We start from the raw sequence: 22,340 nt of genomic DNA, 5'->3' as shown, positions 1-22,340 counted from the left end.
CGAGGTGGGCAGAGCCAACCCAGGCAGGGCAGGTTGCAGGATGAGATGGTAAGTGGGGAGGAGGGGAGAAGTTTGGAGAGGCGGGCACAAGGCATGCCCCAGGCCAGGGCGCTGAGGGCTGAGGTTGAGGCTGGCCAGGGCAGGTCAAGCCTTGGCCTTAGAGGACTGATAGACTGGGGAGTGAGGAGTGGGCCTTGGCCTTAGAGGACTGATAGACTGGGGAGTGAGAAGTGGGGAGGGCCGGCGAAGGCACTGCTAAGGCTGTGGTGAAGAAGGACGTCTCGGAAATGGGTGTTAGAATGGGAGCTGCTGCAGAGGGAGGCACCCCGGGTTCGTGTGGACAGAGAACCTTGGATCTGGACGGCTCCTCTGCCTTCAGCCGGAGTTCACCTGCGCAGTGTCCTAGGATTACTTATTTCTCCAGGCCTCTCTCCTTCATCCCTCATACCAAATGCTGCAATGAGAGCTATAGTGTCACTGAACGGTGCAGAGGTCAGTTCCAGACATGGCTGGGGAGGGCTGTCACTAAGCCCTTTTGTTTTAGAGACAGGGTGTTGCTCTGTTGCTCAGGCTGGAGTGCAGTGGCGTGATCATAGCTCACTGCAGCCTCAACCTCCTGGGCTCAGCGATCCTCCCTCTTCAGCCTCCCAGCTGGCTAGGAAAGCAGGTGCGCTGCCAAGCCTGGTTAGCTTTTGAATTCTTGAATCCTCCTTCAGCCTCCCAGGTGGCTAGGGAAGCAGGCGCGGTGCCAAGCCTGGTTAGCTTTTGAATTCTTGAATACTTACGGGTCTTGATATATGGCTGCCTAGGCTGGCCTGAGCGATCCTCCTGCCTTGGCCTCCCAAAGCACTAAGATTGCAGCAATGAGCCACCAGCCCCACCACTGATCCCTTTTAAATTCCATTCGCTTCCTGAGTCCCTTTGTGCCTGGGGAGACCCCGTGTATTGGTCCTTTTTCACATTGCTATAAACAACTCTCTGAGACTGGTAATTTACAAAGAAAAGAGGTTTAATTGCCTCAGTTCCAAAGACTGTACAGGAAGCATGACTGGGGAGGCCTTAGGAAACTTAGAATCATGGCGAAGGGGAAGCAGGCAGTCTGCAGGTGTCTGGAGGAGGAAGAGAGCGAAGGGGAGGTGCTGTGCACTTTTAAACAACCAGATCTCAGGAGAACTCACTGTCACGAAAACAGCAAGGGGGATGTTTGCCCCCATGATCCAGTCATCTCCCACCAGGCCCCTCCAACACTGGGGATTATATATAATTCGACATGACATTTGGGCAGGGACACAACTCCAAACCATAGCACCCAGTGAGCCTGATTTGGGCCTTGCTGCCCGATCACGACCATCTCTGGAGTCCTGGTGTCTGTGTTCCCACTGGGACCTGTGCCGCTGTTCCCCTCTCCATACCCTAGCTATGCCAAGTCACCCTCCCCACTCACCCACAGGAAGCTGCCCTGGCCCTGGCCCTGGCCCCTTAGCCCCTCTGCTTGCTGGTTCAGTGGCCCACAGCAGCAGTGGCTGTGGCAGCTGGGTTCTCAGCATCTTCAGACATGGATTCCTGAGCAGCAGCATTGGGCTCTGTCTCCCTGTGTGCAGGGCCTGCCACAGATCTCCCTTATCCACTGGCTTATGTGCTGACTTCGGGTGAAGCCAGTGGTGCTGCCTATTAGGGTGCAGGAACTTGGGGCAAACAGTGAGGGGCTAGTCACCAAAGAAATACCCTGCAGGACAGTGCCCAAGCCAGAGGCTCGAGCTGGGTCAGAGCTGCCCTAGATCCCTGGGTTTGTGGGCAGGCAGGTCCTGTGCAGGGTGCCCGATGGTGCAGGTTGAGGTGGGACAGGTGGGGTCGAGGTATTTCTCAGGGACAGTGCCTGTGAAGGGAAGACAGTTGCAGGGGGTGTGTCCATGTCAGGATAGACTGTGGTGGGGACCCCGGGAAGAGTTCTGGAGCAAACCCCACCTGGGCCGGCCAGGCCCTTATGGTGAGCATCCCTGCCCCCCAGGCCCTCAGGAGCCACTATCCCTGAGGCAGGCCCTGACGGTGGCGGCCACACCCTCCAGCTGAGCAGCTCTTCCCAAAGTCCACAGCCAGGACCTGCTTCCCGCATCCGGGCCATCGCCTGAGAGGAGGCCTGGAAAGCACAGCGTTCCGTGACTCTGGGGCCGTGGTTGGTGCCCGTCATCTCTCCGCTGCGGGCTGGCTCCGCTCGACCTGGCTGCCTTGGCCGTCTGGTCTACCAGCTGGAACCATGTTCCTGGGTGTGGAAAAGGCTCCCTCTGGAGCCTGCAGAGACCCCTGAGGCCCTGTGCTTCCTTCTGATGGGAGGTGCCAGGTGCGATTGGAGGGAATGCCTGGCAGGCCTCTAACCCCCAGCCAGCCTGAACATTTCCGGTGCAGCAGGCCCCGGCCTGGCGTTGTTCGTCCCTGGTTGCCTCGTGCTTTGACTCCATCAGCATCCTGTCGTCAAGGTCGTGGATCAGTGCGGTGCTTTCAGGGCGTCCAGCCAGCTGGCCTGTCTGTCGTATATTATGGCAAAGGCCCCAGGAAAAATGGCAAATGCCTTTGTCCATTCCATACAAATTCCATAGGAATGTGAGCAGTTTCTGATCTTCCATGGCATATTCGTCCAGTTGATGGCCAACCCTGGGTACTTGGGCCTCCAGGGCCTGTTGCACTGGGCCGCCCCTCAGCCGTGTGTGCACTTGCCACGTGGCCCTCCAGGAATCCCACCCCACAGGGCCACACTGAACCAAATGGAGAGACAGCAGGGCCACCACCCTCTCTCCACATGCCATGGCTGCTCTGGGACCCGGGCAGGAGGGGGCAGTCTTGGTCTTCTAGTGTCCCTCTTGGCCTTCCCACGGCCATCTCTACCCCAAAGATGCAACAAAGATGTCGGTCACTCCCCAGGTGTCAATCTGTCACAGGCTCAGAGACCAGGACGTGGCCCCGGGTGGGTCTGTAGGCCCTGTGGGCTCATGTGAGCTGGTCCAGGGCAGGACTCCATTATTAACTGCCTGTCATGTGTCCCACTGTGATGGAGCCCTGGTGACCCTTGGGGACCAGCGTCAGCTTGGCCTGTGTGCTCAGTGGCTCCCAGATGTCTGGACGTTCTCTCCCCGCTGCACATGGTCCCTGGGGCAGTCCCTGTCATGCACACTTGCCGATGGGGGAGTGTCCTTCATCTTGCAGGCCTGGCCACCTCTTCAGTCAACAGATACCTGGGCCGAAAACCAACTCGGGCAGTGTGGGCCCAACTGGGGCTCCTCAGTGGAGTGACCACCCTCGGTCCTCCTGGATCCCTCTGCTGGCTCCACCTGAGCGCTGCCCTTGCTGGCGGCCCCTGCCTTGCTCTGTTGCCATCCTATAAGCCCTGCAGTCAGGCCCCTTGGCGCCCTTCCACTGTGTTCATGATTGTCTCCTGGCCTCTGCTGTGTAGAGGTCTGATGCCCTCCGCCCCTGGCGAGCCAAACCCTGTGATGGTGGTTCCTGCCACCAGCTTCCTGTGGCACCGCTACCACTCCCACCAGCCTCCTGCGGCACAACTGCCACTCCCCGTTAACCAGCATGGCACAAGTGAGCGGCGTGACCTTGGTTTTCCCAGGGAACCAGTGCTTGGCAGCTCCCACCACACACACGTCTACGCCCACCCTCCGCCAGCCACAGCGGTTGTGACGTCTCCACCCTGCCCAGCAAAAGTGGAAGTGTGGCTTGTGCTGCTGGGAATCTCCGGGTTTGTCCCACCTCCAGGGGCCTTGCCAGGGTGTCAAACCCTGTGTCTCTGGACACTGTCATTAGGTCTCAGCTTCCCCATCAGGCACCTCAGCACCCAGTCCTGCCAGTGCTCCTGCCTCCTGTCCCCAGCTGGCCGGGCCTGCAGTCCCCTCCTGTGCCCCAAACTGGCCGGGCCTGCAGCCCACTCTCTGGTCACTGGATGTTGCTGACACGTCGCTCGATCAGAGCCCTAGCACCCAAGGGGGCCAGGGCCTGATGGGGGAGGAGCAAGGGGTGGGCCACATCCCTCTGCAGGCTCAGAAGCTTCCTGAGAGGCTAGAGAGTGAAACCTTCCGGCGCCACGCACGGCCTCCTCCCTGTCCAGGGTCCTGGGTTCTCCAGATGGGGTCTTGGCCTTGGCTAGCTGTTGGTCAGGAACTGGGGGTGCTGCGCCCCCGCCCAGCTTCTCTGAACTCCAGCTGGGCACCTCAGTGAGGCTTCAGCCACCTGTGCCTTATTTGCTTCCTCCTTGGAGTCCCCTTGTGTCTGTGCATTCATCAAACACAGCAGCTGGGCCCCCCAGCACACCCCCTTCCTCAACTTTCCCACTGGACACTGGAACCAGATTCACAACTGGACTGGACAGGACGACCACTTTGTGCCAGGTGCCAGCTATCTCCCCTGACCAGTGATGGGTTCTCATTTCCCATGGGCCATGAGTGACCCAGTTCCAAATCCCAAATTAGTGACTCTCCTCTCCAGTGGGGGTTGGATTCTCCAGAAGCGGAGACAGACATAGAATTTGGGTGCAAGGTATTTCGGAGGGAAGGTGGAGGAGGTGAGGTTGCTGAGGGAGAAGCCTGGAGTGTCGGTAGCCAGGGTGCCCCCACCTGGCTGAAACGCCTGGCCTTTGTGCCCTGCCTGGCTTGGCCTCCCCAGGCAGGCTACCCCATGGCATCCCTGGACAAGGCCGTCCCCAAGAACGCTGCCCACAGCCCAGCCATGGGCCTTCCCTTGGGGCTCCCGCCCCGGCTCACACCTGCCAGCCAGCGAATTTACTCATTGCTGGCTGCACCCTCTCAGCAGTGGCCGTGTGCACCATAACCCTGGGAACACCTGCAGGGAGACACACCCTTGGCCTGGCAGCCTGGGGGAGACTCCTGGGTTGTCAGGAGGGAAGGGAGGCAAGCAGGGGTGGGGTGCTGTGGGGCTTTTCCTGCTTTCTGGGCCAGGGGCCACAGGCCACCCAGTGACATTCTGTCTCAGCATTTGCTGGGGTGGACTCTGCAGTGGCTGCTGCCGGCCTGGATGGGCTCCTTGCACAGCTCTGCTTATGGGGTGGAGGCCACCTAGAAACTCTCAGTCCCCTGTCAGCCTCAGAGCCAATAGCTCTGCCTGGACCATCAGCAGGCTTGTCATCGGCACCAGCATGCCTGCTCCTGGATCCCGGTGAGGCTCCCCTGCCTGTCTCACCTAGGGGCCTCTAGGGGTGCTCTGGAGCTGGGAGCCCCTGCCCAGCACTCCTGCCCTCTCCTTGGTCTCCTATTGACCACTTGTTTTGCTGCAAGGCTGTTGGTTTACGTAAGAATAGAGAAAGTCGAAGAGTTTCCTCAGCCCGTTAAGCTTTCCTGGCTCTTCTGGCGTTGCACCTGCCTGAGTTCCTTGGCAGGGCCCCTCTTTGAGTTCCTTTGGGCTCCTGTAACAAAGCACCATAGCCTGGGCAGCTCATAAACAATGGTAATGCATTGCTCTCCATTCTAGAGACTGCACGTCCAAGATCGAGGCACTGGCAGACCTGGTCCCTGGTGAGGGCCTGCTTCCTGGTCCAGAGCCAGCGCCTTCTCCCTGTGTCCTGATGCGGTGGAAGGGCAAGGGAACTCCCTGGGGCCCATTTTATATGGGCCCTCATCCCGTTCGTGACACCTCTGCCTTCGTGACCTCATCACCTACCAGAGGTCCCCACCTTCTCATTCCTCACTTTGGGGATGAGGCCTTCAGTATGTGAATTTCGGGAACACACACGGGTCATCCACAGAAGGGCCCGTCTCTTACACAGATGCTGAGTTCCCAGTGGCCTGCGTCCCAGCAAACAAGAGCTGCCCTGAAAAGTAACCTGTCTCCCCAGTGCCAGCCCTGGCGGGGCACCCAGAACTCTCAGGAATGCTCGAAGGCAGGACCTGGCCTTTCTATGGGGTCTGGGGCTCTGGGGTCCCTGGCTGTACTGTGGACCTGCAGAGCGGGGCATGTGGGCTGAAGACCGTCTCCCCACCATGGCGGGAAGGGACAAAGGGTGGCCCTGGCAGATCCGGATGGGCAGGACTGGGTGTGTCCTGTGAGAGCACCTCCTTCCTGGCCTTTCCCGTGGACTTTGCCCCACACCACCTGCCTGGGTTCCTTGCTGTCGTCACTTCCAGCTCCAGGCACAGCAGTTGGTGACTCGTTGGCGGGAGCTGTGTCCTACCCAGTCCTGATTCCGCCATCTCTCTCACAGTCCTCCAGGCTTGGACCAGCCTTGGGGGCAGCAGAGCTTCTGGGGTGAGTGTCGAGATCCTGTGCCCTGAGAGCAGTACTCGGGAAGAGGGCTGGCTGGGGCAGGGCTGCCTGGGCAGGATGCAGGATGCGGCCGGCCAGGGTGGGGCCAAGGTGTTCAGACCTGAACTCTGGTCTTATGCTTTCTTCATGGTCGTGCCTTGCTCGCTGTCCCTTGGGAGGCCTCATTTGGTTTTGCTGTTTTTTGTTTGTTTTCACCTAATTTTTGCCATACTTAAGCTAGTTTTGCTGCCTTTTGAAACTAATGGAAGAATCATTTTATTCCTGGGGATGATTTGGGGCCTTTGGATCCCAACGTGAAGCCCTGGATGTGCTGCTTCACCCGGGGAAGGGTCTTTTCTGCTTTGGAGCAAGGGCTTTGGAGGACAGGCTGGCCTGGGACTCCCAGCAGCTCTCGGCTCTCCGCAGCATCCTGGGGAGCTCAGACCATGGCTGCAGGGCTCTGACCATACCTGCAGGCCGTCTGATTAGTGCTACCTCCAAACCCTGGCCATTCCTCCCTAATCCTCAGCAGGCAGAGCCAGTGTCCACACAGACAGCACTGCCTCAGGCCTGTGCTGGGACCACAACACTCACTCAGGGGTCCCAGGGAACATGCACCAGGTTTAGTAGGTTTCGTCAGGAGCATGTGCAGTGTCCCTTACCCAGGTCAAGGCTCAGACTGGGCCCACCTTAGCTGCCTGGGACACCCGGTCCCTGTATGAATCTGCCAGGGGAGGAGCAGCCAGGCTTGGGCTGGGGGCTGGATGGGTGTGACATTGGGCACTGTGGCATTGCGTGCCTGTCTGTGTGTTGCAGCTGACATGGGCTCATCACTCCTCCTCCACGCCCTATGAGGACATTGAAAGCGTGGACACATCACTTTCCACCATCTTTCTGCCCACTGTCCCTCCATCCTGATGCCTCCTAAGCACATGTGTGGAGTGGCAGGCACACTGCTGATAGCTGTGGATGTGGCCGTGACGTCCTTCACCCCTGCCCCCATGGCGTTCATGATCCATTAGGGAGGACCGTCTGCACAAAGGTAATCCATTGACTCAGACAGAGGGTTCATAGAAAAACAGGTGAGAATGGCAGGGTGGTGTTCCTTGACCAGCTGAGGGTCAGCCAAGGGCAGGAAAGGGGCTGGGCACCCTTAGGGAATGGAAAGAAGCTCTCTGTGCCTGCAGTGCGGGGAGTGGGCTTGGAGAATATGGCAATAGCTGAGGCTGGAGATGTAAGCAGGGGCCTTGAGTGTTGTTTAAGGAGCCTGAGTCTTATCTCATGGGCAATGGGGAGCCACTACACAGTTTAAAGCAGAACCTGACATACATACATTTGAAATCTTTCTCTGGCTGGTCTTGAGGATGAATTGGAAGTAGAGGACCAACTAAAAGGTTGTTGCAGACATTAAGGTGGTGTCCTGGGTTAGGTGGGAGGTGATGGACACCAAAAGAATACCCAGGAAGCAAAACCAATAGGGCATGATGCTTGATGCTTGATTGGATTGATCACATAGATCAATATTAGGAGAACTGACATATTTCAATCCATGAACATAGTATACCCATCCATTTATTTATTCTTAATTTTTTTTAATTTATATATTTTTTTGAGACAGGATCTCACTCTGTTTGTCCAGGCTGGAGTCCAATGGCAGGATTTCAGCTCACTGCAGCCTCAACCTCCTGGGCTCAGGTGATTCTCCCACCTTAGCCTCCTGAGTAGCTGGGACTACAAGCACACATCACCACACCTGGCTAATTTTTTGCATTTTTGTTTTTTAGTAGAAACATGGTTTCGCTATGTTGCCCGGACTAGTCTCGAACTCCTGGACTCCAACAATTCACCCACCTTGGCCTCCCAGAGTGCTGGGATTATAGGCTTCAGCCACTATGCTGAACCCTCTCCATTTATTTAGATCTTCTTTAATTTCTCCCAGCAGTATTTTGTAACTTTAAGCATACACGTTTTCCACTTGTGCCTAGGTATTTTGTTTTCCAATGCTTGTAAATGGTATTGTATTTTTAGTTTTATTTTCCAATTGTTTTTTGCTAGTATACAGAAATGCATTTTTTTGGTATGTTAATCTTGTATCCTGTAACCTTGATAATGCATTTATTCATAGTGTTTTTCCTTCTTTTGTTCTTTTCTGGTAAATGCCTTAGGAGTTTCTTTTTCTCCCAATCCTCTGCCTTCCCCCTCTTCTTTTTCTTCTGCCTTAGGATTTTCTTTTTCTTCTTTATCCTCCTCCTCCTCCTCCTCCTCTTCTTTCTTCTTTCTTCTTCTTCTTCTTTTTTTTTTTTTTAATTGAGACAGGGGCTCACTCTGTTGCCCAGGCTGGAGTACAGTGATGCAATCTTAGCTCACTGTAGCCTCAAACTCCTGGTCTCAAGTGATCTTCCCACCTCAGCTTCCCAAATAGCTAGGACTACAGGTGTGCACCATCATGCCCGGCTAATTTTTATATGTTTTGTTGAGATTGGGTCTTGCTATGTTGCTCAGGCTGGTCTTGATCTTCTATCTTCAAGCGATCTTCTCACTTCAGCCTCCCCAAATGTTGGGATTATAGGCCTAAGCGACTGTGCCAAGCTGAAGGTTCTACATGCATGATTATGTCACATGTGACAATAGGTAGTTTTACTTCTTCGTTTTCTATCTGCATTTTTTCCCTTGCCTTATTTTCACTGGCTAGGACCTCCAATACCGTTTTTAATAGAAGCGTGAGAGTCACTTCCTTTGTTTCTGAGTATGGTGAGAAAGTTTGGTCTTTTACCGTTTCCCAGCTTGAAGTTTCCTGTAGTTTATCTGTAGGTGATCTTTATCACGTTGAGAAAGTTTCCTTCTATTTCTAGTTTGCCGAGAGTTTCTATCATTCATGGATGTTGCATTTTGTCAAATATTTTTCTGCATCTATTGAGATAACTATATACATTTTATCATTTATTCTATTAATTGATGTTCTAATGCTAATATAAACCTTTCATTTCTTGCATGCTTTTTTCATGATGTAGTATTTGTTTTATATACTGCTGGATTTGATTTGCTAATATTTTATTAGAGATTTTATGTCTATGTTTTTGCATGATATTGGCCTGTAGTTTTCTTTTCCTGTAATATCTTTGTCCAGTTTTGGTACAGGGGTAAAACTTGACTTAGTAAATGAGCTGGCAAGTGCTTCTCCTTTTTTCTGATGTGGTTAAGATTGGTATTATTTTATTCTTAAGTGTTTGATGGAATTCATCAGTAACACCATCTGGGGGAGGTATTTTCTTTGTAGAAAGGCTTCAAATTATGAATTCAACAACTTTAATAGACATAAGCTAGTTAAATTTTATTTTTCTTGTGTAAATTTTGGCAAGTTGTAACTTTCAGTAAATGTTTCCATTTCATCGAAATGGTCGAGTCTAATTTCATCAAGTTCTTAATAATATTCTTGTATTATTATCCTGATGTCTGTAGGATCTGAAGGGATGTCTTGTCTTTTATTCCTGATATTAGTAATTTGTGGATATTTTTTTCTTTGATCAATCTAGCCAGAACTTTATCAATTTTTTTATCTTTTCAAGTAACCAATCTCCATTTTATTGATTTTCTTTGTTTTCTTTTCCCCTAGCACATGAAATTTTCACTCTTTCTTATTTCTTCTACTTACTTGGGTTTCATTTGTTGTTGGTGGTGGTGGTTTCTAGATTCTCAAAGTGGAATCTTAGATCAATGATTTTAGACCTTTCTTCTTTCCTAACATGAGCACTTAGAGCTACAGATTTTCCTCTAAGCATGACATTAACTGTATCTCACAAATATTGGTAAGTTACATTTTTATAATCATTTAGTTCAAAATATTTTCTTACGTCTCCTTGATTACTTATTTGATCCCTGAGTTGTTTATGAATGTGTTGTCTAATTTTCAAATATTTGAGCATTCTTTAGGTGTCTTATACCTTGTTACTATTGATTTCTAATTAAGCTCTGTTGTTGTTAGAGAACATATTCTGTATAACTTAAATCTTTTTAATTTTATGGAGGCTTAATTTATGGCCTAGCATATGGCCTATTTTGGAAAATGTTCAATGTGCACTTGAAAAGAATATATATTCTGCTGTCGTTGGGCATAGTGTTCTATAAACATCAGTTTGGATAAGATGATTGGTGTTGCTCAAGGCTGTCATATTCTTACTAATTGTTGGTTTACTTGTTCTGTGAGTTACTGAGATGAGGGTGTCATAATAACCGATCACAATCATGAATTTGTCTATTTATCCTTTCAGTTCTCTTAGTTTACTTCATTTTTTGGATTCTTTGTAATTAGGTATATATACATTTAGAATTGTTAGATATTTTTGATGAATTGACCCTTTTTTCATATGAAATATCCTTTTTTTTTTTTTTTTTTTTTTTTTGAAGTGGAGTCTTGCTCTGTCACCCAGGCTAGAGTGCAGTGGCACAGTCTCGGCTCACTGCAACCTCCGCCTCTTGGGTTCAAGTGATTCTCCTGCCTCAGCCTCCTGAGTAGCTGGGATTACAGGTGCCCACCACTGCACCCGGCTAATTTTTGTATTTTTAGTAGAGACGGGGTTTCATCATCTTGGCCAGGCTGGTCTCAAGCTCGTGACCTCATGATCTGCCCACCTCACCCTCCCAAAGTGCTGGAATTACAGGCATGAGTCCCCGCGCCCAGCCATGAAATGTCCCTTTTTGTATTTTGGAATATTGCCTGTACTAAAGTCTACTTTGATGTTAATATTTCTATTCCTGCTTTCTTATAATTAATGTTTGCGTTTTATAAATTTTTCCATTCTTTTACATTGTTTTCATTCTTTTACTTTTAACTTTTCTTTATATTTAAAGTATATATTATATCAGGCAGACAGCGTATTGTCACTTCTTGCTTTTTTTTTTCCCCCCTAAGACGCAGAGTCTTCTGTCGCTCAGCCTGAAATACAGTGGTACCATCAGGGCTCACTGCAGCCTCAAACTCCTGGATTCAAGCGATCCTCCTATCTCAGCCTCCCGAGTAGCTAGGACTACAGGCATGTGGCAGCACACGTGGCTAAGTTTTTAACATTTTTTTTTCTGTTTTTGAGACAGAGTCTTGCTCTGTCACCCAGGCTGGAGTGCAGTGGCATGATCTTGGCTCACTGCAACCTCCGCCTCCCTGGTTCAAGTGATTCTCCTGCCTCAGCCTCCCAAGTAGCTGGGACTACAGGCAGTAGCTGGGATTATAGGCATGTGCCACAACAACTGGTTAATTTTTGTATTTTTAGTAAAGGCAGGGTTTCACCATGTTGGCCAGGCTGGTCTCAAACTCCTGACCTCAAGTGATCCACACACCTCGGCCTCCCAAAGCACTGAGATTACAGGCTGAGCCATTGCACCCAGCCTGGTTTTTAACTTTTTTTCTTTGAGACGGAGTCTTGCTCTGTCACCCAGGCTGGAGTGCAGTGGCGTGATCTCGGCTCACTGCAAGCTCTGCCTCCTGGGTTCACGCCATTCTCCTGCCTCAGCCTCCCGAGTAGCTGGGACTGCAGGCACCTGCCACCACACTCGGCTAATTTAATTTTTTGTGTTTTTAGTAGAGACGGAGTTTCGCTGTGTTAGCCAGGATAGTCTCGATCTCCTCACCTCGTGATCCGCCTGCCTCGGCCTCCCAAAGTGCTGGGATTACAGGCGTGAGCCACCCCGCCCAGCCGTTTTTAACTTTTTGTAGAGATGAAGTCTCACTATGTTGCCCAGGCTGGTTTCACACTCCTGGCCCCAAGCAATCCTCCTGCCTTATCCTCCCAAAGCACCGGGATTACAGGTGTGAGTTACCATGCCCAGCCACTTCTTGCTTTTTAAAATCCAGTTTGATAAACTTGGTCTTTTTTTTTTTTTTTTATCTTTATGAGATGGAGTCTTGCTCTGTTGCCCAGGCTGGAGTGCAGTGGCATGATCTTGGCTCACTGCAGGCTCCGCCTCCCGGACTTAAACCATTCTCCTGCCTCAGCCTTCTGAGTAGCTGAGACTACAGGCGCCCGCCGCCATGCCCGGCTAATTTTTTTATTTTTATTTTTTATTTTTAGTAGAGACAGGGTTTCACTGTATTAGCCAGGATGGTCTCGATCTCCTGACCTCATGATCTACCCATCTTGGTCACCCAAAGTGCTGGGGTTACAGGCATGAGCCACCGTGCTCGGTCTTTTTTTTTTTTTTTTGAGATGGAGTCTCACTGTGTCACCCAGGCTAGTGTGCAGTGGCATGATCTCTGCTCACTGCAACCTCCACTTCCCAGGTTCAAGTGATTCTCATGCCTCAGCCTCCTGAGTAGCTGGGATTACAGGTGTGTGCCACCACGCCCAGCTGTTTGTTTGTTTGTTTGTTTGTTTTTGTATTTTCAGTAGAGACGAGGATTTCCGTGTGTTGGTTAGGCTGGTCTCTAACTCCTGACCTCAAATGATCCACCAACCTCAGCCTCACAAAGTTCTGGGATTACAGTCATGAGACGCCGTGCCTGGCCAATAATCTTTGTCTTTTAACTGGATTGTTTATCTCAGTCACATTTAATGTAATGGTTGATATGGTTGGGTTTGAACCTACCATCTGCTATTTGTTTCCTATTCATCTCCTCTGTTCTTTGTACCCATTTTCCCTCCTCTTTTTCTGCCTTCTTTTAGATTAGTTAACTATTTTGTATTTCACTTCTCTCTTCTATTGACTATTATACTTCCTTGTTTTATCATTTCGTTGGTTGCAATAGGGTTTATGATATGCATATTTAACTTATTCATGATTGATTGGATGTAGGAGGGATGAGGGGGAGAAAGATTCCAAAATGACACTGACATATCTGGCCTGGGTAACAAGAGGAACCGCTCTCTGAGATGGAGAACTTTGAAGGAAGATTAGTTTGGGGAGTGATGAAAGGGCTGGATGATGTGGTCAGTTTTGGACTAGTTGCGTTTAAAGTGCTTCTGAGGCATCCAAGAGGAGATACCTGGTAGGCATTGCCTTACAGGGTCCTGAGCTCAGGGCAGTGGCCAGGGCTAGAGCTGGCTCTAGGGATAAAGGGCAGAGGGTGATTATTGAATGAATGGGAACACGTAGTCTGTGGTTGCAGATTGTGTGATGGGGCAAGAAGGGTCCAGGACCAAACCCTGAGGAGCCCCAACATTTTAAGGACCCAAATGCAGGACAGTGGAGGTGAAAGGAGAGGCCAGAGAAGGAGTAAAACAAGGAAGCGTGTGTCATGGAGGCCACACGAGGAAGTGGCTTTGTGGTTACTTCTGGGGCATTGACATAAGGATGATTCAGGGCAGGGTGCAAGGGGGCCTCAAAGATCATCTTAAGTTCTGTTCCTTCACCTTCATGGTGGGTGAATTAGTGTTCTTTTAGATCTACTCAACGTCTTATTAAAACAATTTTTAAAAAGGACTAGGGACTGGGAGGCCGAGGTGGGCGGATCTTGAGGTCAGGAGATCGAGACCATCCTGGATAACACTGTGAAACCCTGTCTCTACTAAAAGTACAAAAAATTAGCCGGGTTTGGTGGCAGGCACCTGTAGTCCCAGCTACTCGGGAGGCCGAGGCAGGAGACTGGTGTGAACCCAGAAGGTGGAGCTTGAAGTGAGCGGAGATTGCGCCACTGCACTGCAACCTGGGTGACAGAGCGAAACTCGTCTCAAAAAAAAAAAGAAAAAAAGACTAGGGACTCATTGACTTGGCCAAAAGCTGCTGGTGGATGCGTGGAGGTGCTGCCTGTCAGCTGCACTCTGGGCTCTAGGGACATGGGAGTCCAAAGGGCTCTCACCTCCTCAGTGAGAGGTTCTGGTGGGCTGACCATGGTGGGATCCAAATTTTAGCAGGTGGACCTTGAGGGGTTGTGAGGAAATGGACTCTGTGAGTGGAAACTTCTCTTTCAGAGGAATTTGCAAGACTGGCCTGAGCCAGCACACGCTTCTTCAACAGGGCTTGGCAGCCAGCGGGGCCTCAGGAGGAGGCAAGCAGCTGATCAAATCCAGCCTTCTCCAGAGGAAGAAGGGGAAGGGCGGATCTGGGGAGGTCAGAGTGTGGGTGAGACCCATGGCCATGGGTGGGCTCCACATCCCAGCGTGCAAGGCCTCCTGGTGATGGTTCTCCAGAGTCCTGCTGTGGGAGCTGCGCTCACAGAGACACTATCCCCAACCTCCCAGGGGCACGGACATAACCCAGCCTCAGCTGCAGACAGCAGAGGCTCTGCACAACCACAGAAGCTGAGCGATCAGCCTCATCCGTGGCAATTCCTGGAACTGCAACCTCAACTGTAACATGAGCTGTGCAGACCTTCAGTAACCCCAGATGAGGATGGGGCAGAGCCTGATAGCTCAGGGCCCAGCTGGGATGCTCAGTAAACATGAACTCTAGAAGATACGCCGAACAGGAGAAGGTGAAGTGCGGGGACAGAAGGCACAGCAGGCCACTCAGAAGGAGGAGGAGTGGAGACAAGAGACACTGACCAGGCCTTCAAGATGGGGGATGAGCGGAGAGGACATCAGGACACGGGAACACCTACCTGGCACTGTGAGGGTGAAGAGGGGAGTGTCGGAGGGTGTGCATTTGAGTGCAGATGTGTAAAAGAGGCCCTGGACAAGGAGTGAAGAATCTCAGGAGGTGGTTAAAGGACGGACCACCAAGTAAACCATAACGAGCCATAATAATCTGTAAATAACGTGGACCCCAATCCTAATGCTAACCATAACCTAAACCTCATGTGGACCCAAACCTCAACACAAACCCAAACCCTAACCGAAACTCTAACCCTAACCCTAACTCAACCCAACTCTAACCTGAATCCGAATACAAACCCTAACCAAAACCCTAACCCTGACCCAAACCAACCTTAACCCTAACCCAAACCCTAACCCTAACCGTAACACTAACTCCAACTCCAACCCTAACACTATCCCGAACCCTAAACCTGATTAACAATGCCTCATGTGGGCCCTAACCCTAATCCTAACCATGAATCTGTGGACCCGAACCCTAAACCTAACTCCAACCCTAACCCTAAGCCTAACCGTAACTCTAACCCTAACCAAAACCCTAACACTAACCCTAACTCCAACTCCAACCCTAACCCTAACTGTAAGCCTCATGTTGACCATCACCTGTCTCAAACCCTAACCTGAACTCTAAGCCTAACCCTAAGCCTTGTGTTGACCACAGCCTGGCTCTAACCCTAACCCTGACTCTAGTCCTCACCCTAATTCTACCTCTAGCCCTAATCCTAACCCTAACTCAAATCCTAACCCTAATCCAAATGCACCCTCTGATCCAAACAACTCTTCAGCCAATGCCAGATCTCACCTTAACTCTCACCCTCACCATCACCATTCCAGTTCTCCTCCCTTCAGACTTCCCAGGGACTTGAGCCAACCCCTGGCCCCCAGGCCTTGGTTTCCCCGCCTGTGCAGCATGGGTTTGGGGCTGAGGGTACAAAGACTGGCGTGCACATGAGCCGATGGAACAAGCCTGCCCCTGGTCCCGAGGAGGCCTCTGCTCTCCCAGTTCTCCCCTTGCCCATGTGGAAGGGGGCTCATAACCCAGCGTGGGCACTTCCTGGCCAGTGTCCATCTCTGTGTGAGTTCCTGTAGGGAGGGACCAGGTAGGCGCAGTTGACATGGCACCGCCATGCCCCTGGCTTGGGCTTATGTGGGCTGACAGTCCTATCCCTCCACTCAGAGGCCCCTCCAGCGATGTAGCTTATCAGAATGTGTGTATGTGTGTGTGTATGTGCACATGTGCATGTGTGTATGTTGTATGTGTATGTATGTGTGCATATATATGCATATGTGTGTATGTGTATGTCTATGTATGTATGTGTATGTAGTATCTCTATGTGTATGTGTATAGACGTATATGTATGTGTATCTATGTATATATGTGTGCATATATATGCATGTGTGTGTGTGCGTGTGTGTATGTATATGTAGTATCTGTATATGTGTATGTGTATAGATGTCTGTATATATGTATACATGTGTGCATATATGTATGTGTGCTTGTGTGTATGTTTATGTGTGTATTTGTATGTGTATCTATGCGTGTTTATATGCATGTGTGCATGTGTGTATGCAGTGCTTGTGTGATGTGCCTGTTTCTGTGTGTGTGCATGTGTATTGTATATGTGCATGTGTGTATGTTTACATGTGTGTGTATATGTATATGCATGTGCTGGGGTGTGTGTGTGTATACATACACGTGGACAGGCAAAGGAGAAGCTGTGTTGCAGCACCACACCAGGCCCTGCGAGCCCAAGTGCAGTCTCCCCAGGGCTCACGAGGCCCCAGCACGCTGCCTTCCTGCTCAGATGGTGCCCAAGAGCCCCTTGCCGAGTCCTCTCTAAGGCTCACGTAGGCCCATGAGTCCCTTCTCTGTCTGTTTCCTCTGCCCGTGGTGCTTAGGGATCGTTCATGTCAGGGCCAGTGAGGAAGCCCCGTCTTCACCTCGCTGCCGTGGAGTTAAAGGAGAAGAGGCCACCGCACACTCCCACACTTTCTACGGACTAGCAGCGGGGTGTTTGTCATCTTTGGTTTTGACCTTTTATTTAGGAAATGTTCAAACAGACTGAAGTAAGCAGAAGTATAATAACCCCTTGTGCCCATCATCCCACCTGTGGCAAGAGCCAAGTCACAACTGATGTTGCTTCACCACACTCCATCTATGGGCTCAAAATGGTTTCAGATAAGTGCCTGACATCATATCCTTCTGTCTACAAAAAATGTCACGTGAATAAAAGATAAGGACTTTTTAAAAACACATGACCACAATAACCATTATCACATCTAGCCAAAAAATGAACCCTTCCTTAATTGCAACAAACAGGAGTTAACTTTTACATTTTCCCTACTTCTTCTACAGATTTTTAGAGAACAGTAAGGTAGACTTCATTCGACAGAGGCTACCACAGTGGAGGTTTGCAGCAGGGAAGGGAGATGAGGCTCAATTCCCACCTTATACATTTTTAAAAATAGCTTATTTGGTTGAATTAGATCTGAGGAGTCTGGCTCCAGGCCAGAATCCCCCGTGTGATCATTCAGGCCCAACCGCAGACGTTGCCAGCCGGCCCCACAGGAGAAGCAGCCCTCCTGCCGCAGACAGCACTTTCCACTCTCAGCCTCCTCCATGGTTCCCCAGGCCAGATCCTTTGGTTTGAGCTTCTGTTTCGCCTCCTTGGCAGTGAGATCATCTCCCCATCTGCCTGATGTCATCCAGGGGGCAAAAAACGGAGGGGCCAGCACCGTTTTCCTTCCGTTTGCCTCTTGCCTGCACTGTTGCAATCGTGAATACAGGCCTGAGGGTGACCTTCCGTTGGGCTCGTGGTCCCAACCTCGACAGCAGTGGCTCCACAGGATGCACACGAGGCCCACGCAGTCGCCTGGCCGACATACCTGTTGGACTCTTAGTTGGCAGCTGCCTCCTCCGTCTCTCCATTCCCCTCCTGGGTCTCTTGCCCTGTGCAGCTTCCTGCAGACTGGACTTTGCAGCCTGCATGGCTGGAGTTCGCATGCCTGCCAATCTCCTGTCAGCTGCTAGTCAGCTCCAGATACTTCACTAGATTCAGGTGAGAGTTTTGGGTTTTTGGCAAGCCCACTTCATCAGCGGGGCATGCATTTCTACCAGGGGGCTCATGATGTCTGGTGGTCTCTTTTTGTGAGGCCGGCAGCCACCGATGATCATGAATGTGGCAGGAAGCTGCCAACAGACCCCCAGTGGGTGATTCCTGCCTCCCGATGTCATGCAATTCCCTCCTGTAAGGGTGGTTGGACTTACTCACTTATAACAAACAATACAGTAAAAAAAAAAAAAAACAAAAAAAAAAAAACATGATGCATTGTCTTTTCCGTGGTTAGGTTGAAATAGACCATGGCATCTGTCTTGGATGCATACTCTCTCTCGCTGGCTCTGGGGGAAGCCAGATGCCATGCTGTGTGCTGCCCTGTGAAGAGACATGGCCAGTAAGGAACTGAGGGCAGGAACCAGGGGAGACCTGGGGTCCCCAGGCCAGCTGCCCATTGGGAATGAAACTCTACCAGCAGCCACCTGGGGAAGCTGGAAGTGAATCTCCTCTTCACTGAGCCTTCTGATGAGACTGCAGCCCCAGCTGACACCTGGATTGCAGACCCATGAAAGACCCTGAGTAGAGGACCCAGTTTGGCAGAGCCCGAATTCCTGACCTACGGGAACTGGGAGATAAAACTCTGTGGTTTTAATCTTCTCATTTTAGAGGTAAATTTTTGTGTAGCAATAGGTAACTGACAATGCACAACTAAAATAATAGATAATTAGCCCTAATGCTAGTTTCATTCATCCATCAGGGTTTGCAAAGTGGTGATATTCTACTTCTGTCTTCCTTCATTATTTATTAGCAGAAATGTATCTGTAAAAAGAAGTGTTCCTTCATTAACTCTTTGGTCATATTGAGGTACAGTTTGCATAGGAAAGGCAGGGTAAATGCTTGATTCTTTCCCTTCTTTCCTTGTTTAGAAAATAATGAACTGTTTTCCTGGCATCTTTCAAGAATGACTAATGAGTTTTTAAAGTATAATTATGAATTCATGAGTGTAACATTTTTTGATGTTCCCTTTTGTTAAAATTTTTATCCTTATTGATATTCAGATCTTCCTGTCTTTGTCCAGTGCTAGCCTATTTCATTTAACTCTTGAGCCACTTTGGCACTGCCCTAATGACCTTTGACAGCTACTTTGTTCTCTGGCATATCCAGGATTATCTTAGACATTTCTTAACCCAGATTCGACAGCACACACTTCTCTCCAAGAGCCCCTCTTCCCCTTCAAGAAAAATGGTACTTAGAGACCGCAATCTGGGTGTTAGGTGTGCTTGTGGTTCCTGGATTTGTCCTTATTTTTAGGCCTTGTCAGTGGACAGAACTAAGGCTTTTTTTTTTCTTTTTTGTTTTTTGAAAGACACATTATGAGTACAAACTGACACTTTCTATTTAAATTAAGATTTACATAGTTTTTACTTAATCTTATTGATAATACATGTGCATCTCCTTTCTCCCACGCCAAAAATCTCAAACAATACCCAACATAGTTATTCATTTGTTTTATCCTGTAACACAATATTCTCAAAATGACTTTACCAACACTACCATCAACAGTATAACCACTGAAAATAGTTTAAAATTCTTTTTAGATACTTTTAAAGTCCTTGGGTTATGTCAATGTACAGACAAAAGAGTGTTTTAAAATTATTTGGAAAATGATTATTTAAAATAATGAAAACTTCTTTTGCCATTCTTTTTTGTTGTCAGGCTACATGGATATACATCCAAATGACTGGATTTTAAAATCACTTGGAAGAGTTTGGTAGGGTTGTATTGTCAACCCATAATGCAAGTCAGTTAGTTTCATTTTGCTTTCAATTTTCAGAATTCCTTTTACAAATTAATTTAATTTAATTAAGTAATTACACAACATTTGACATGATTCTAAATCCAAATCTAGAAACCAAGATATGGTCACAAAAGTCCACCCCTATCCCATCACCCCATTTCCACCTGTTTCCTACAGGTAACAGTTTAATTTAAAGCAAATTTTGTGGCTTATATTTCCATTTCTAAAACATACAAGCTGATGGCTCTATCTAAAAACACATAAATTGTCTATATGTACCTAAGCATGCTTTTTTTCATTTACAAATATATCCTGGAGATGACCATATGATAGTGTGTAGAAATATTTCTCCCTCCTCTTTACAACTGCCCAATGGTCTGTGATGTGAACATGCTTCATTCAACCCGGGCCCTCTGGAGAGAGGCTGAGTGGTTCCCGGGCTGTCCCCACTCCACACTGCGACAGTGAATAGCTGCCGAAGTACATGCTTCATCGTCCTTGCATCTCTCTGTGAATACATTCCCAGAAGTGGTGTTATTGGGTCAAAGGGTAAATGCATCTCTAGTTTAGCTAAGGGTGTTGCCAAATCCACCTGCATGGGGGTTTGTATCACCTTAGAGATCAGTGATCAGTGGGTGATATCCGAGGATGTCTTTCTGTTGTGGTCAGACTCTCGTATTTTGACCTGTCTAATGGAGGAGAAATGGTGTTGCAGTGAACTTCTAATTTGTGTTTCTCTTTTTATGATAGTTTTGAGCTTAATTTATGTTTCTCTTTTTGTGATCATTTTGAGCATCTTTTCGTATCTTGAAGGAGCTGTTTACATCTCTGTGAACGTCTACTCCCATCTCTATCGGCAGGTGTCTTGCCCGGCCCTGGAGGAAGTGTCTCTGAAGGCTGGTGGTCCCAGGACAGGGCCAAGGGACGGGCGTGAGAACTCTCCACACAGTGCTTCTTGGGGGGTTAAGGACCCTCTGCCTCAGTGGCTCCTGGGCGTGATTAAACTTGCCATTTCCTGGGCCCGTCCTAGACAGGCTGCTGCAAGTCAGCCAGGCCGGGATCCTGCCGCCCCGGGGAGGACGTGGGGAAAATCCCTCCTGGAGGGACTGTCCCTTTCCTGTCTAGCTACTGGGTGTTTATGGTTCATTGTAGGGCAGGGATGACAGCACACGACATACACTCCACTCTCAAGAGTTACTACTCCCTCCCCGCCAGACTCCCCGACCGGAGGTCTCCCCAGAGTGGAGGACCTTCCAGCGACTGGCAGGCAGCCTCCGGCAAGCAGCGGGGAGCCTCTGCAGGTTCCCAAGCCAGGAAGTGGCACTTAGGAGCGGGGCTCTTAGGAGGGGGGCTCTTGGACAGGAGGGTGAGTGAGTTGGGAGGGCCCCAAGCAGGGGCCGGATGGCTCCCTCTGCTGAGAAGGGAGGGCCCTAGGGATGGAGACAGGCAGCTGGCAGTTGAAGGGCCAAGGAGCAGGCGGCCTCCCAGTCACAGAGCCTTGTGCAGAGGAAGGGGAAGGAGTCTGGGAGGGTGGCCCTGCTGTCCAGAGCCAAGAAAGGGGGATGCTGCTGGAAATAGCAGAAACCTGGCTGGGGCAGCACCCAAGGCCCATCCCGTGGCCAAGTGGGGACCCCAGCAGGGCATCTGGCAGCAGTGGGTCCCCAGGAGCAGGCAGTGGGAGCCATCAAGGTGAGTGAGCTGGCGGAGTGGCCCAGGGGCTGTGGTCACCTGCCCTCAGCCTGAGGAGCCTCTTCTGGCCTTTGGTGGCCAGGGCTGGGATCTCCCTGGGCAGTGCCCCCCTGCTGGTGGCCAGATGCCTTGATGCCCTCCAGGCTGGGTGAAGGTGGGGCAGGAGTTCCAAGGTGGGGAGGTGGCCCTGAGTGCCCAGGGCAGAGCCAGGCCTCCTGCTGCAGGTGGGCAGAGCTGGAGGCTCCACTGTGAAGGTGCCTGGTGAAGGGAGGAGTGGGCACAGGGGAGGCAGGGAAGGGCCCTGGGTGCAATTTGCAGCCCCTCAGACCCTCTCAGGACCCCTCCCACCCCCATCGTGGTCCCCTCAGGACCCCTCAGGATCCCTTCCAGACCACTGGGGTGCCATGTCCCCTGCCCATCCTGTGGTGGTGCCCAGCTCCTGCCAAGGGCCCCGTGCTTGGGCTGTGGGGACCCCCTGAGCACCCAGCTTGGCTGGAGCCTGTGTGGGGTCCAGAGAGGCCCAGCAGAGGCACTTCTGGAGGGGGAAGCCATGCTTGGGCGGGTCCCAGAGGGGCTTCAGCAGCCACAGGGCCCCCAGGGCAGGGAGCAGGCCAGGGCGGCACCTTCCTCTGGTGGCTGCACTGGGGGATGCATCCTTCTCAGTCCCTCTGAAGGGAGCACGAGCCTGGCATGGGAAGCCCCTTAAGGTGTTGGAAGCCCCCTGCCCACCCCACTCCTCCCTGGCCAGCATCCCTGCTGCTCCTCAGCCGCCGAATGCAGCCTGAGCACCTGGGAAAGCAGCGCGGGTCTCAGGGACGTCAAAGCGACTTTTGTGTAGGGGCTGCTGGAAAGTGCCCGACATGGGGTAGGAGGCCTTCAAGTAAGAGAGGTGGCCCCGGCCAGGCGTGGTGGCTCATGCCTGTAATCCCGCCACTTTGGGAGGCCAAGGTGGGCAGATCACGAGAAGAGGAGATCGAGACCATTCTGGCCAACGTGGTGAAACCCTGTCTCTACTAAAAATACAAA

The 22,340-nt window shown here is 50.7% G+C and overlaps 1 protein-coding gene across 1 annotated transcript in view; it reads left to right on the top strand.

Annotated features, from left to right (window-relative positions):
• The first annotated feature begins 20,109 nt into the window (after positions 1-20,109).
• GPR35 (G protein-coupled receptor 35) overlaps positions 20,110-22,340 on the top strand; it is a 23,048-nt gene continuing 20,817 nt past the window's right edge. Inside the window, exon 1 of the mRNA XM_011969524.1 lies at positions 20,110-20,135. Within this exon, the coding sequence (XP_011824914.1) occupies positions 20,110-20,135 (26 nt within the window). The remainder of the gene's footprint in view (positions 20,136-22,340) is intronic.

This window comes from Mandrillus leucophaeus, unplaced genomic scaffold (genome assembly GCF_000951045.1).
Source record: "Mandrillus leucophaeus isolate KB7577 unplaced genomic scaffold, Mleu.le_1.0 Scaffold898, whole genome shotgun sequence".
NCBI lineage: Eukaryota > Metazoa > Chordata > Mammalia > Primates > Cercopithecidae > Mandrillus > Mandrillus leucophaeus.
The sequence above is the reverse complement of the archived record's forward strand: the minus strand, read 5'-3'. Positions and strand labels throughout refer to the sequence as shown.